This window comes from Elgaria multicarinata, chromosome 1 (genome assembly GCF_023053635.1).
Source record: "Elgaria multicarinata webbii isolate HBS135686 ecotype San Diego chromosome 1, rElgMul1.1.pri, whole genome shotgun sequence".
NCBI lineage: Eukaryota > Metazoa > Chordata > Lepidosauria > Squamata > Anguidae > Elgaria > Elgaria multicarinata.
Window position 1 is genome coordinate 50,206,185 of NC_086171.1, and position 15,559 is coordinate 50,221,743.

The 15,559-nt window shown below is 44.1% G+C and overlaps 1 protein-coding gene across 1 annotated transcript in view; it reads left to right on the plus strand.

Annotated features, from left to right (window-relative positions):
* Positions 1–15,559, plus strand: part of GPR158 (G protein-coupled receptor 158) — a 154,624-nt gene that overhangs the window by 96,514 nt on the left and 42,551 nt on the right. The window contains exon 5 of the mRNA XM_063127910.1: positions 11,256–11,324. Within this exon, the coding sequence (XP_062983980.1) occupies positions 11,256–11,324 (69 nt within the window). The remainder of the gene's footprint in view (positions 1–11,255; positions 11,325–15,559) is intronic.

Sequence of the window (15,559 nt, forward strand, 5' to 3'; positions counted from 1 at the left end):
CAGCGCCCCCAGTTATTTCGCTCCCTCGGTTGCCGGTCCCGAGGAGTCTTCTCCCGTCGCGTCCAGCGGTGAGGGCTGTTTCCTCAGGGTGAGCTTTAGGCCCGCGGCTTTTGTGGCCTGCCATCTCTCGGGTGCGGCTAATTTTGCTCGGCTCCAATGAATCCAACTGGAATTCCCTTGGACCTTTAAAGCAGTAGGCGTAGTTGGTCATCCACTTTGGTCCGTGGGTTTCCAGCAGGGCTTTCATGGAGTGCGAGGCAGTGATTTCTATGTGCTGTCCATAGGTAAGTTTAATGGCTTCAATTAAGGGCAGGCATGCGGCAGCGATACATCGGAGACATCCTGGCCAACCTCTGCTCACATGATCAGTATTCTTGCTTAGGTATGCTACAGGCCGATTCCACGAACCCACTCTCTGGGTCAGAACGCCCACGGCTGTGCCCTTCTTTTCGTCTACATAGAGGTGGAAGGGCTTGCTGATATCAGGTAGTCCTAGAGCGGGTGGACTGGTAAGGGCTGATTTAAGATTCTGGAGGCTCTCTTTTGCTTTAGATGTCCAGTCTAGGGTCCCGGATTCAGGGACTTTCTGTTTCAAGAGTTCATAGAGGGACTGTGTCAGGGCGGCGTAGTTCAGGATCCAGATCTGGCAGTACCCTGCCATGCCCAGGAAAACTCATAATTCTTTTTGTTCCGGGGCTGGGGTATACAATTGATTGCCTGGGTCCTGCTGGCAGCTAAAAGTTGAGTGTTCTTCTTGATGATAAAGCCCAGATATGTCACTTCTTGTTTGCAGATTTGGGCTTTGGCTTGACTAGCACGGTAACCTGCAGTCTCCAGATGTCTGAGCAGGGCGATGGTGTTCTGGATTCTTAAAAAAAAAAATAACAAGTCCATGTCTGCAGGGGCTTTTCTTTTGATGCATTTACAAATGAAGCCAGTAAAAACAATTCACTGAGCATTTATATTCCTTGGCTGATCATGGTTCTCAAAAAAGTCTTTCAGTCATTGAAGAGTCTGATCAATGTCCATCTTGTGAGGTCTTTAAACACCTGGTCTTTAAACAGGGAGGTCATGATGATTCTTGGCACATCAGGGGTAACAAATCCCATCTTTCTGGGTTCTTGAAAACTTTGAGTTATTGTGCTAATTCCAAGTCTTCTTTTGCATAAGGTGGATTCAAATACTGAGAAATGGGCTAGCTCCAATTATGGCAGCTGTTTGTAGACAAATTAGCCAATTCTTTTGGCAACATCAGGGCTTCTAACAGATCAACTGTTAATTCTCCATGGGTCACTGCTCTATAGGCAGTCACAAATCTTCTTTCTTTCCAAATCTGTCCATGTGATATTTTGAATAGTCTTTTGCCTGAAACAAGCATCAGGGCTTCTGTGCATACTACGAGTTCAGCTGCTTGTTGTACAATTGTAGCTGGATCCATCAGTAAACAACTCGAGGTCATCGTATAGGTCTGGGCGAGGTTTGGTGCCAAGTTGCAAGACTTCAAGTCATGCTCTGGAACTTCTTCTTTGTAGTTCAGGTATCAACGTGGCAGGATTCAATGAGGCAAGCCTTGGGTCCACAAGGAGGTTGATCTCATATCTGGACTGGCAGGTGGGGTTCAGGTGTCAGCTTCTTCCACTGTACTCCACTGGTCTGTGCCACGTTTTTGGCACAGCACGCTTGAGGCTGGTATTGCAAACACAGTCATGCAAGCTGGAGTTTTTAATTGCTTTAATCATTTCACAAGTCCATTTTTAAAAAGCAATAGCTGTATTCTTCTTCTGGCTTCTAATTTCAAAGGATACTGATGCAAGAACACAGGGGTGCTTTTAGATTTCAATTGTAGTTGCATTTAGGGCTCAGGCTCAGGGCTCAAAGCATTTCAAAAGTTCTATTAGGCCAAAGTTAGAATATCTCTGCCCCCCCCCCCAAAAAAAAGAGCCACTGGGCAATTTTCAGAACACAACGTTCAAAACACACACAAAAATATAGCAATTCAGTATTTCCAATCTTCGTCAGCAGAGGACGCAAGATTGTCCATTCACTAACTTTTTCAAGGCAGGGCTTCTTCACCCCCCTTTTCCTTCTGGTCAAAAACCATGCCACGTACACTAACCTTCAAACACTTTCCTTTTTTTTTTCTTTTTCTTTTTCTTCCTCCCCTATGTTTCAACTTCTTATCTTTCTTTACGTCTTGTATTCACATACTTTTACATACTTCTGGCATTTAGCAACATACTTTTTCTTTCTCCCATCTTGGCACAATGGTTGGCAAAACTATTTGTGCTTACAAGGAGCTTTTTAACTCAGGCAGTGAATCTTCAAAGCTATGGAAGACATTTCTTCCGTGAAATGGGGTTCTACATTTCTAATTATCTGAGGTTAGTGAAAGACAAAATACACAAAGTCTTCAAAATCTTTGGACTACTTCCACTGAGAACAAAACTTTTACTGAAACAAAACTGCTTATCTCTAGCTGCTAAGCATAGAGAAGCAAAAAAAAAACCACTAGGGAGGAGGCGAAGGGGGATCCGTAGGAGGGAAACAAAAAAAACGTTCTCTTTTCACTTGGGCCGGGTGGAAAACATAAACTGACAATTTTTTTTTTTTTCACTTTAACACAACACCAACTTTTCTGTAGTAGCGGAACTGAACAGTGGGCATTGTTGGTGGGGGCCTCATCTGGGGCACCGTAGGCGAAACATAAGGCGGCGGCAGTTCTTCCTGAGGACAAGGTATGATTGGTTTGTCCTTTGAAGCAGTGTAAGTGAGCTGCTTCAGGCGGTGGAGTTGGATTCTTTTATCTTTCTTCGCCTGGTTCATCATTATTAGGGCTGCCTTTTCAACCATCTTTTTCGCCTATGGTGGGGGGAGCTTAGCCACTTTCAGCCACCCTTCAATGTATGGGATATCTTCTGGAGTCAGAGGCCCCCCTTCTACTATAGCTAAATTATATATTCTGGTAATATAGGATTCAGAAAAGGTGCCTTGTGGCGGCCAGGCCACAAGGGGGCCTTGGCTCGGCCAAGTCCAATGGTACTCATAAGTCATGGTTTGAACATTACACTGCGAAGTATCAAAAACTTGTGCAAAATGCTCTACCATGAGATCTAATGGAGTGGAAGAACCTCCCCCCATCCTAACTTTCTAAATTCACCAGACAGACAGACAAATCAGGTGGGTAGACGGGGAACCAACTGGCTATCGGTAGTGGGGGAGTCAGTTGGTGAAACAATAGGTTCACAATCACACGCTGCCAGCCCACGTTGCCGGAATTTCCAGGCACAAAATGGCACCAGAGGACTGATGGATCCAACGGCCAACTATGGAAATCAGGCTGCCATTCACACACCAATTACACAGACAACACCCTCTTTCCCAAATCCAGCCCAGCAGAGAAACAGAAAACAGAGAAACCTTCCGGCTTCTGAGGGGTTGATCCAGCCCCTCCTTCAGCTCCTGGGAGCCGGCTGAACAGAACAGAAACAGATTACAGAGAGAAACATTCCGGCTTCTGAGGGGTTGATCCAGCCCCTCCTTCAGCTCCTGGGAGCTGGCTGAACAGAACAGAAACAGATTACAGAGAGCTCATTGTTACTTGCCTGTTTGAAGTTCCGGCGCCGGTTAGAAAGGTATCTGTAGCAAAACTTCCACAGAGGTTCAGCTGCGTCCACGCCGCCCCCTCAGGTCGGTCCGTCTCCAGATCACCAGGCATCAGCGAAGCCGAAGGCAAGCTGATGGCGCGCTCCCGATGAGTGTCGGCGGACGCCTGGGGGGGAGCTGCGAGGAGGCAAGCTGGAGTGGGGGAAATCTCCCTGGCAGGCTGTCCAGTACTCCGTGAGGTTTCCTTGTTGAAGGAAGCGGCCCCACGTTCGGGCGCCAGGAATGTTACGGAAAAACTGGAGCCCACACGGAGAAACCGGAGTCCACACCAAAGTTCTTGTCCAAACAGATAGCTTTATTCGCTAGCGAAACAGCAGCCCGGGATGAGTCCACGGGCAGCTGCCCTGGGGACTGGGAGGAGGGGCTTTTTATACACGCCCCTCATGCAGAGGAAACGCCCACACTTTTACACAAAGGAATTGCGTGCGCATCTTGGCAGCATAGCACAACCGGTTCAAACCTGTTCGGTAGGAATGTCTGCCTCGGACTTCAGGCATGCGCAAAGAACACGGCCTTCATTAAGGTCATAACCGGAAATGACAGCCAGTTCCCTCACAGCTCTCTGGGCAGTTCACAAAAATTAAAACCATTCAAAGTATAAAACTAGCTAATTTGAGGCAGACTTTTACGAACCCTCAAACGTCTTATCCAAGTCTGGCTTGGGATAACTTCACTGGCAACTCTATTGTTTATAGATCCAGTATTCTCACTTGAGGCCCAAGTGGCCTCCATAAAAAAAAAGCATCTTTCACCAGGTTTGGCTGATGTGCCACTTCTGGACAGAGATGTCTGGCTGCTTTGATTCATGCTCTCATAACCTCCAGAATAGAGTACTGCACTGCACTTTATGTGGGGCTACCTTTGAAAGCTCCTTGAAAACCTCAGTTAAGTGGCTAATTAGGAGCATCTACCACAGGGCAACTTGTGGCCCTTCAGATGTTTTTGCCTACAACACTCATCATCCCTTCCCATTGGCTATGCTGCTAGGGAAGATTGGAGTTGTGGGCCAAAAGATTTAGAGGACCACAAGTTGCCCACCCCTGTTTACAAAAAAACCCCACAATATCTTGGCACTGCTTAAAAAATGCCCATTTCTAAGCACAATTCAAAATGCTATAGTTTACCTTTAAAGCCCTGAATGGCTGGGGACTTGGATATGTCAGTTACCACTTCCATCCACATCACCCTTTCTGATTTCTTCTTTCCTCCTCTGAGACCCATTTCTGGGGCTAGCTGCTAGCTCTGATTCATGCACTTATCAGAGGAGGGTAAAAACAGCTGGGATTTGTACCACTGTCTAATTGGGGTTGGTACTAGTGACCAATGATGTAGCATCCCTTTATTAAAGCCCATAAGCAGTCCAAAATAACTATTTTTTCCATCCTAACTCTGAGAAAAGAAAAATTACCAGTTAATGAATTACCAAAGATTGAGTCCAGGCCAGCTGAACAGATTTTGGACTGATCATTGGGCCCTCATTGTATAATGAAGCCTCTGGTGAGAGATGTTACTGAGAATTTTCTCTCCTTTCCAGCACAATAATCCTACAATTAACAACTTGCTTACTGCATGTGTGTGTTCTTTTATTCTGCATTTGATCATTGCTGCTGCTTGATTTTCAATTCAATCCCAGAAGTAAATTCTATTGCATGCAATGTGTCTTCTATTGTATTCCATGCACTAATTTGAAGGGGTGTGCAGATTTTGTTGTAGTTGTCTCTTGAAGTGTTGTGTATTTAGGGACCATGGCTTTTTGTGAGTGAAGGGTTTAAGCTTCTTCCCCCCCCCACGCACGCAATTTCTTTTTAAAAAAAATCAATTTATTTGATTTTTAAAGAATTTTTATTCCTTTAGTCCCTATCTGACTACATAGTGCAAAGGAGACACTTATGGAGCCTTCAAGCTGATCAGAAGGGAGGGTCGCAGGAGAAGAGCCCCATTGCACTGGGAAAGCGGGTGGGTAGGAGGAATATTTCGAGGAAAGTTTTCCCCTCCTTTGCCCACCCCACTCTGGCAATCCAGTCTGACTGGGAATCACAATATGGGTATATACTGTTTGGGCTCTTATTTGCTATTATGGGTTTTAATGTTGATAACTGGGGAGGAAGATGTAATGTAGGGAGAGGTTTGGGGTAGGGGAGTCTTATCTTGAAAGAAAAGCATTACCAATTAAAAAAAAACTTTAACATTTGGGACAACACTTGAGCCCCAAACAGTGCTCTTCTATTTTGCCATGGCTAGGACATGTGGTTATGGCAAGATATAGGAGGTAGCCACTTGTTTTTTGACTGCATGGGGTTGGTTGTAGTTAAGGGAGATTCCCACCCCACCCCACCCCACCCCACAGCGAAGTGCTGAAAGCACAGGGAATAATGTATCCCTTGATCATTTCCATCCCATAGAAGTAAAGCTTCCACCCACACTCTTTCTTTTGTAAAAGTCTGTAATCCAATGCTTGGGTGCAGGATCCTCGTCATTAAGAATGGGACACTTCTGTTGGTTTAGGATGCAATGCTAAGGTTTTAGTGTTGGGCTAATAATGCATGCTTACTCAGAAGCAAGTCCTACCAATTTCAAAAGACATAGAGTGTCTCTAAGTGCCTCCCTCCTTCCCTGGCATGCTGCAAGGAAACAGTACAACAGACGTCTCCTACCATCCTTTGCACAACGTCCTGGCATGAACAGCACCAGCTGATGATGATGATGATGATGATTTATTACACTTATATACCGCCCCATAGCCGAAGCTCTCTGAGTGGTTTACAAAAGTTTAAACAGTGAACATTAAAAAGAAATATACAAAATTTTAAACCATAAAAAGCATAAAATACAAACAAAAACAGGCAATATCCATTTAAAAACAACTATTCTGGGGTCAATTAAAAAACTCAGCATATGCTGTTAAATGCTGTAAAATGCCTGGGAGAAGAGAAAAGTCTTGACCTGGCACCAAAAAGGTAATAACGTTGGTGCCAGGCGAGCCTCTTCAGGGAGATCATTCCATAATTGAGGGGCCACCACTGAAAAGGTCCTCTCCCTGGTTGCCATTCTCCGAGCTTCCCTCGGGGTAGGCACCCAGAGGAGGACCTTAGATGTTGAGCGTAGTATATGGGTAGATTCATGTCAGGAGAGGCGTTCCATCAGGTATTGTGGTCCCAAGCCATGTAAGGCTTTATAGGTTAAAACAGCACCATCCTTAGGATGAGTTTGGATCCAGCTATAAGCACCCCTCCCCATTGCAGTCTTGTGTTTTAGATAATGAACATGATATTGGATTTTATACATATTTCCATGGAACAGCCATTCACAATATTATTCCAGTAATTTGATAATTACTTATATGGCCTCATAACTCCACATAACGTTTTTCTGCTTTACAATGTTCCCTGCAGATCATAGGGAATCCTTTGACAGCTGAAAGATCCTAGCACTTGATCTTGATACCTTGCGCTCCAGCACTTAAGCTTGAACAATTAAAGAACTAGTGTGGTGTAGTGGTTAGAGTGTTGGACTGGGATTCAGGAGATCTGGGTTCTAGTCCCCACTCGGACATGAAGCTCATTGGGTGACTCTGGGCCAGTCACTGACTCTCAGCCTAACCTACCTCACAGGGGCGTTGTGAGGATAAAATAGAGAAGAAGAGGACAAGGTATGCTGCCTTGGGTTCCTTGCAAGAGGAAAAGGATATAATAATAATTAATAATAATGGTGATGCAGGTATTTATGCCACGGTTTTCCTAATCATGTGCCTATATGTATGCTACATGTACAGTCATTAACGGTAGTTTTCTAGCACGAGTCTAACTGTGAGAGAGGGCAACATGGAAATATTTTGACATTTATGACAAGCTTCATTACACCAAAGTAGTGGCTTGGTTTCTCAGCCTGTGGGAAACGGCATTGCCCAAAGACAGCTGCACCATTTCCACAAAGAGATATTTAATGATTCTCCTGGGTGGAAGCAATGCAAATTTCTACCTAGCACATGAAGCTGTTGAGTAGTCCCAGCAGAAAGAATTGAATGGCAACCAAGAGTACATCATTCACTGGGGAATGTCAGCCGTGTCAGGTTCACTTTCCCCCTGACCACTGTGCCAATTCCCTGGACTTTAAAGGAGGAGAGGTGCAGAAAAAGAAGGAGAAGGAGCAATTAGATTTGCAATTCACCTTCTACACATTATATACATTTCAAAATGCCAGAAATCATGCTCTGATGCTGCAAACCAAAATAGTTAAAAAATCTTTATTTTATATTGTATTTTATATCATGTTTTTATACTGTTGTTTAATACTTTGAATGGTTTTAATTTTTGTGAACTGCCCAGAGAGCTTCAGCTATTGGGTGGTATAAAAATGCAATAAATAAATGTAAAGCGGAAACTGAACATCCTAAAGCACCATGTATGGTTTTCATGCATTTCAAAAAGAAGGGTTGATATCCCAGGGGTGCCGGTCCCTAGATTTTGAGCTGTGGTGAGCTGGCAGTATCATCTACTGGGTTACTGCCTAGTAACCAAGGAGTCCCAAGGCATGTTTGGAAGTAGAGTGGTTTGTCTGATTGAAAGCAGACGTACATTGCACTTATTTACGGCGACTGCTTTCAGCCTCAGCCTAGAGATATATAACTTAATTAAATATCCCTTTAAGCTGCATTTAAATATGCTGATTGGTTAATTTGTTAAAAACGAGGCAGCCAGTTATTGAAAATAGGTCAACAGCTGTAGCTGATATACAAGCATTAGCTGGGCACTTTAGAGGTACTTCATTGTTCAAAACTGCTGCCGTGGAAGGGTGGCTCGCTCAGTGGTACTAAACGTACTCGTTTTGGAGGTGAGGAAGAAGGCTTCATTTGCAACTGATTAATCTCTGGGTGTAGTGTAGTCACTGTGACCAGTTCACTTTGCTGCTGGATTAGGAGGTAATTTGCCCTAAAACTAGCAGTGTTTCCTTTTCCTGGCATTTTTGAGAACAGGTGCTGAGGGTACAGATAGGGTGACCCTGTGGAAAGGAGGGCAGGGCTCCTGTATCTTTAACAGGTGTATAGAAAAGGGAATTTCAGCAGGTGTCATTTTTATGCATGCAGCACCTGGTGAAATTCCCTCTTCATCTCAACAGTTAAAGCTGCAGGAGCTATACTAGAGTGACCAGATATGAAAGAGGGCAGGGCTCCTGCAGCTTTAACTGTTGGGATGAAGAGGGAATTTCACCAGGTGCTGCATGCATACAAGTGACACCTGCTGAAATTCCCTTTTTCTATACACCTGTTAAAAATACAGGCGCCCTGTCTTCCTTTCCATATGGTTCTTCATCGTTATACTGACCTTAAACTGGACAGTCCTTCAAACAGAAGATGCCTTCAAAATAGAGGACAGTCCTCTAGCACCCCTTCAAATAGAGGACTATGCTTGTGGAAGAGGACACATGGCCACCTTAACTTCCTTGGACCCCAAGTCGGTGGCCATTTCTTTTTTACTTTGCGTGGAAGTGCCTTGCATGTCATCTGGTGCTTCTCCAAAGCACCGTGAACCATGGCGCTGCTACTGGGAGAAGGGAGCTAAAGTTTCTGGGCATATGCAGAGCACCACACGTAGTATTTTTCCATCCTGGCAAATAACATTTACTCTCTACCCTTTTTTTGTGCAATGACTTTAACTGTTATTAATTGGAGGGAATCCAGCTAAAAAATAAAAATTAAAAAAAATTGACTGACATGGTCCATTGTCCAGTGAGTTTTATTGTAGGGTGACCCTATGAAAAGGAGGACAGGGCTCCTGCATCTTTACCAGTTGTATTGAAAAGGGAATTTCAGCAGGTGTCATTTGTATATATGGAGAACCTGGTGAAATTTCCTCATCATCACAACAGTTAAAGCTGCAGGTGCCCTGTCTTCTTTTGTATCTGGTCACTCTAGTATAGCTCCTGCAGTTTTAACTGTTGTGATGAAGAGGGAATTTCACCAGGTTCTCCATATATACAAATGACAGCTGCTGAAATTCCCCTTTCTATGGAGCCCTGTCCTCCTTTTCATATGGTCACCCTATTTTATTGTCCATTTGCAGATTTATTATTTTTGCTGTTTGTGCATAATGCTACAAAAACTTAAGGCAGAAATATAAAGACAGCCATGTTGTTGTATGTTAAAGTCAGAAGCTCTGGTTAGAATGACCAACTTGTGTCTTCTTGCAAAGGATTCTTAATTGCTCATGTGGTTGAAGAGATCAAACAATGCACAGCATTTACAATTAAACTGATCAGAACATATTCAAATTGACATGGAAGATGAGAACTGAAACTCACAGTATCAGTGGGCAACTTTGAGTAACTGCTTGGGATATGAGTAGAATAGATAGCAACTTTATCACCTGAAATTAGGAAAGGGGTCTAGAATACCTGAAAGACCTCCTCCTCCCATATGAGCCTGCCCATAATTTGCAATCTTCATCAGAGGCCCTCCTGTAAGTCCCACCGCCAAATGGGTACATGAGACAGGGCGTTTTCTGTAGCAATGCAACCACTGTGGACCTGCCTCCTACAGAGTTTTAAACAGGCAGTAAAAACTATACTGTTTTACCAGGTCTTGAATAGATTTTAAATACTGGGTTTAGCCAATTTTCAGGAATCTTTTGTTTTTGTCTTTATTCTGCTGTAACATTATATCATCATCATCATCATCATCATCATCATTATTATTATTAAAACTGTACATTGGCATGAGAGCACTGGGGAGCAGTCCAGTTTACACTATCTTTTCTTATATTGGTATCAATAGGGCTAATCCTGCATCCCTAATAGCGCAATCCTATGGGCAAGGAATCCAAACAAAGGAGCGCTCTGATCTTGGAGACTTCCATTCTTGCCCCCGGAACAAACAGTGGAGGCATTTTTGCCTCTTCCCCCTTATCCCTATGGGAAATTCAGTTAGACAACCCTCACAGCTGGCTTCCTTTCCCTTCTGTGTTGGGGGTATGGTTGGGAGATGAGAGGACTGTAGATCCTTTGGACCCATGGCTCTTCCCTCTGCCCACAGCCACACTCCCTGCATGTCTATTTCCCACCTTCTTCCTGAGGTTGGACTTCTGCCTTCGTAGAGGAAGCCCCCATGGAAACCTCCATGGGGGCTGGGCAGAGTCAGGAGGGGAGCTCCAACATTGGGAAAACCCCTTTGATGGGAAAACTCCTTGGAGGTGAGAGAGCTGAGGGAGATTTCAGAGGGGGTTTCCCAAACAATCTTGTGGCCCTTGGGATGCTGCCTAGGGAATATCAGGTTGCTCTCTAAGCATAGCAACTAGGAAGTTAAATCTTAGTAAATAATGGGAACCTACTTATAAGCAAATATATGAACTAGGATTGAAAGCGGTTTAAATCCCAATATTCAATGTCTAGATTAATTGTTTTGCAAGTCAGATTGCTGATCAGGATTCTGTCTTGTGCTGAAACAACAATAACAACAACAAAATGTGTTGAAGTTGTTAATCCATCAATGTAACCATTTGGATTTCAGACCCCTGAATGTTTCTGCTAGAAATATATGCTAGAAATAAGGCCATGGCTGGGTCGCTCTAATTTCTTGTACCTGTTTGTTTTTGTTCTAGAGCATCAAGGCATCAGGTCTCATTCTCTTGGAGACTATCCTATTTGGGTCACTGCTTCTTTATTTCCCGGTAAGTTACACTGTTGTGTTTTTAAAGGGTAAAAACACAGGATGTTAAGCTTTGCATCCGGTACTTGTGATCTCATTCTCACTTGTTGGAAGACCTCTACATACCTCTATCCCCACATAAAAGATCATTTCCTGAAGACTCTTCAACACCCGCAGCCCACCCCTAAACCTCCACAGTAGTAGTTTACTCTGGAATAGCTTGTCCTGCATGAGTTTCTTGAAGAATGGTGGAGTCAGCACAACCATTTCCCTTTTTAAACAAATTAAGAACAGTTTATAGATGGTTACATATAACGAGATCCATTGTGACATGAACTGTAGACAAGATAAACCTCAAACACGATTAGGGAGGTGGTTAATGAACGGGGGGCATAGAGAGAAGCAGCACATTGGTGTTTTGTGGCCATGTATGTGTATTTGCATTGCATACACAAATGCAACTTCTAGCAGGAGGGGAGCTGAAATATGAAAAATTGTGGGCCAGGTATGTGCTGATTCTCTTCTTCTTTCTCTTTCTCTCCATAAGAATACGGTAGAGTTCTTGAGATATGCTTGAGATCTACCAGACCGATTTTGCTCATTTTTGTTTTAAACTGAAGCTTGAGCTGTATAGACACGCAGAAAACTTTGAAAGTTCCAAAAAGTCCAAAGCTTGAGATTTAATATCCAAACAATATGTTTCCACACCCTGGCCAGGATCCTGAGGCAGTTGGGGAACTACAGCTCTCATGTAGCTCTGCACTGCAGAGGGAGAAAAACTTAAAGGCAGAGGTGGAGGGAGGGCCTTGGGTGTTGCAAGTTGAGCCTGCTCTTGGAGTGGCCCTATTGGCTGGGGAGATGGTGGTAGAGGTGGTGGCGAATGCTCTGAGATGTCAGAGGAGGAGGAAAAGAAGCAGCCCTAGGAAAAGCCAGGTTTTAAAATGTGGGGGAAGAGGGAAGGAGATGGATTTGAGGCCTGAGAAGAAGAAGCGAATGTCGTTCAGTGACAACAGATGTGTGGGCCAAATGTCCTCGGTTGCATTGAAGGAAAGGAACCTCCATGCAGCTGCTGGAGGACTGGCATAGCAGGAATCAAGGAAGACTATGTTTTGCCCTCAGATTACTAGTGCCCATGGCAATATGGGCTTTATGCTAGAATGTACGCATGCACACACACACACATATATTGAACAAGACGTGTACAGCTGCTCCCCCAATGGAAAAGCAGGGACAAATAGGGCAGTGATTTTGAGAGACAGGTACTAGAAAATAAGCACTGTTCCTAGTAATTTGGGATAGTGAAGCATATGCTGGTAAGGAAGTGATGAGATATGAAATCACATGCAGATGCACGCGCACGCGCGCACACCCCCCTTCTAAATACTAGTTATTTCATAGCCTGTATCCTCCTGCGATACCTTCCCCCAGCCTAACTGATACACATAGGGTGCCCATGTATCCTTCCAACACACACCTCCTCTTTCTGTCACACTTCCTTCAGAATTCAAGATGTTGTCATTGCATCCTCCCCTTTGAGCATCCTAGTAGTGAAAACTTGATCTTTCGTTATTTACAGACCTATTTTTTATCAACATTGTGAAAAAATACTTTGTAGACTTTGTGCACCCTCTCTCCTTTTCTTTTGATATGGATCAGTTGATGCCAAAGCTACAGCATCTGTCCACTGTTCTTTGGAGACAAAGGATTTTTCAGAGGTTAGCGGCAGTTACTGCAGCCGAAACTCTCCCCACGGCCTGAGTTCGATCCCAGCGGAAGCTGGTTCTCAGGCGGCCGGCTCAGGTCGACTCAGCCTTCCATCCTTCCGAGGTCGGTAAAATGAGTACCCAGCTAGCTGGGGGAAAGGTAACTGCGACTGGGGAAGGCAATGGCAAACCACCCCGCTACAAAGTCTGCCAAGAAAACGTCAGCGAAAGCAGGCGTCCCTCTAGGAGTCAGCAATGACTCAAGTGCTTGCAAGAGAGGTTCCTTTCCTTTCCTTTCCTTTCCTTTCCATCATGACGGTAATGAACCTAGCCTCTCTTTGGGCTCACACGCTTTCCCCTTTCTCTGGCATGGCCACGAGGAGAATTAGGAAGCTCTCACTTCCATTTTTGATTAACTGAAGTTTAGCATTACATCTGAACCTGACAACCTGTGGTTAATCTTAAATATGGTGTGTTTGAAACAAGCCAAGTTCAAAACATGGTTTATGAAGCTGGTGTTTTAAAAGGAACCGTAGTTAAGAATAACCACAGTTTCGGTTTGGACATAACCATAAACTGTGGTTAATCAAAAAGTGAAATGAAAGCATCTGATCCCCTTTTCCATAACCTCCCTTCCCCAAGCACAGGAGATGGAAGGGCGAGCGTGCAATGCCAGGGAGAAGTTAGTTTATGGTGTCATCCAAATGCAGTGAGTAGAATATCAAGAATACATATACAAAAGGCAAGCTCAAAGAATCTGTTGTCATCCTGCTATTTATTATAATGCAGGGAAATTGGCTAGATTCCCCACCCACCCCATTCCCTCCCAAGTCAAGCAACATATATAGGCACTAGATTTTCAGAACACGTTGCTATTTTTGTTGTACGTGGGTACATTATGGAACAATGCAGAAAAAGAATGATACTGAGTTGTTTGGTTAAAACACCTATCTTAGAGAACAGATTGCTTTTCTGGAACATGGGAAGGAAAGACGTTGCTAACTACCTTAGCTTATTTCCAGCATAATATGGTTCTGAGCCCACAGGGTTAGCATGGGAAAACTGGAAGAAGAAGAAAGGAAACATCCAGTAAGAGGCAGCATCTGGGGCTATGGTTCATGGGTAGTGCTTTGCATATGTAAGATCCCCAAAGAAGCGCATAGTTCCATACCAACCTGCCGCTGCACTTGGGTAATCTGCCAACGCTGAACTTTTGAGGTCTCCAACACGGCACTCTTGGGCACCAGGATGCTCACAGAGCTTTCCTTGGCTCCATGTCCCTCCTAATTGGTATTTGATTCCCCCCACCAGATTTTCTGTAATTTAGAAAAACGAACTGGGATGCTGGCGTGCGGCAAAATGAAATGCTATCCCCCAGTGCCATCTTTATTTAGGTTCAAAAGGATGGACCCCACCACTGCATTTTACTTTAGGCCCTTGGGCAAGGTGCTTTTCTCTTGGCCTTTCTGGGAAATGAGTAGTTTGCCACCGGCTCTGCTTACACTGGCTGCTATTTTAGGAATGGGCAAGTCCCGATGGCAGCTATTTTGCAATAGTGCCCATGACACTGCCTCATTAATTCCAATTGAGCCTACTAGCCTGAAAAGGTTGGGGAATCCTGCTCTGTTCTGTGTGTCTTCTTTGTCAGAAGTGAAGTGAGTTGCAACTAGAGAGACACCATTTTTGACTATGGCACCACGACTGTGGAATGTTCTCCCCTGGAAGCAACATTGCTTTTTTTTAGGTCAGCCCTCCAGAGGTCCTAATCTGAGAGCCACACCCCTTCTGCTGACCCCACCCCTTTCCTCCAAGCACTGATCATTGGTTCATTTTCTGGCTTTAGGCTTCCCCCCCCCCTGTTTTAGGTGCTAGCAGCAAGCTTTTTATTTGCTCAGGATTTTAAAGTACTTTTAACGTACTTTCAAGTACTATTGTTGGCTCTTTTATTGCCAGCTCATCTTTTGTTTCATAGCAGCTCATCTCGCTCTGAACTTGCCTGGGTATTAAAATCTGCATGGCTGGTTGGCGGATTCTGGGAGTTTTAGTCCAGCACTTCTAGAGGGGAACAGGTTGGGGAAGGTTGGTCTATATTAGGGTGACCATATGAAAAGGAGGGCAGGGCTCCTGTATCTTTAACAGTTGTATAGAAAAGGGAATTTCAGCAAGTGTCATTTGTAGGGACACAGCACTTGGTGAAATTCCATCTTCATCACAACAGTTAAAGCTGCAGGAGCCTTTGTATCTGGTCACTCTACTATAGCTCCTGTAGCTTTAACAGTTTTGATGAAGAGGGGATTTCACCAGGTGCTGCATGCATACAAATGGCATTTGCTGAAATTCCCTTTTCTATACAACTGTTGTTATTATTATTATTATTTATTTATTTATTTATTTATTTATATAGCACCATCAATGTACATGGTGCTGTACAGAGTAAAACAGTAAATAGCAAGACCCTGCCGCATAGGCTTCCAATCTAATAAAATCATAGTAAAACAATAAGGAGGAGAAGAGAATGCAAACAGGTACAGGGTAGGGTAAGCAGGCACAGGGT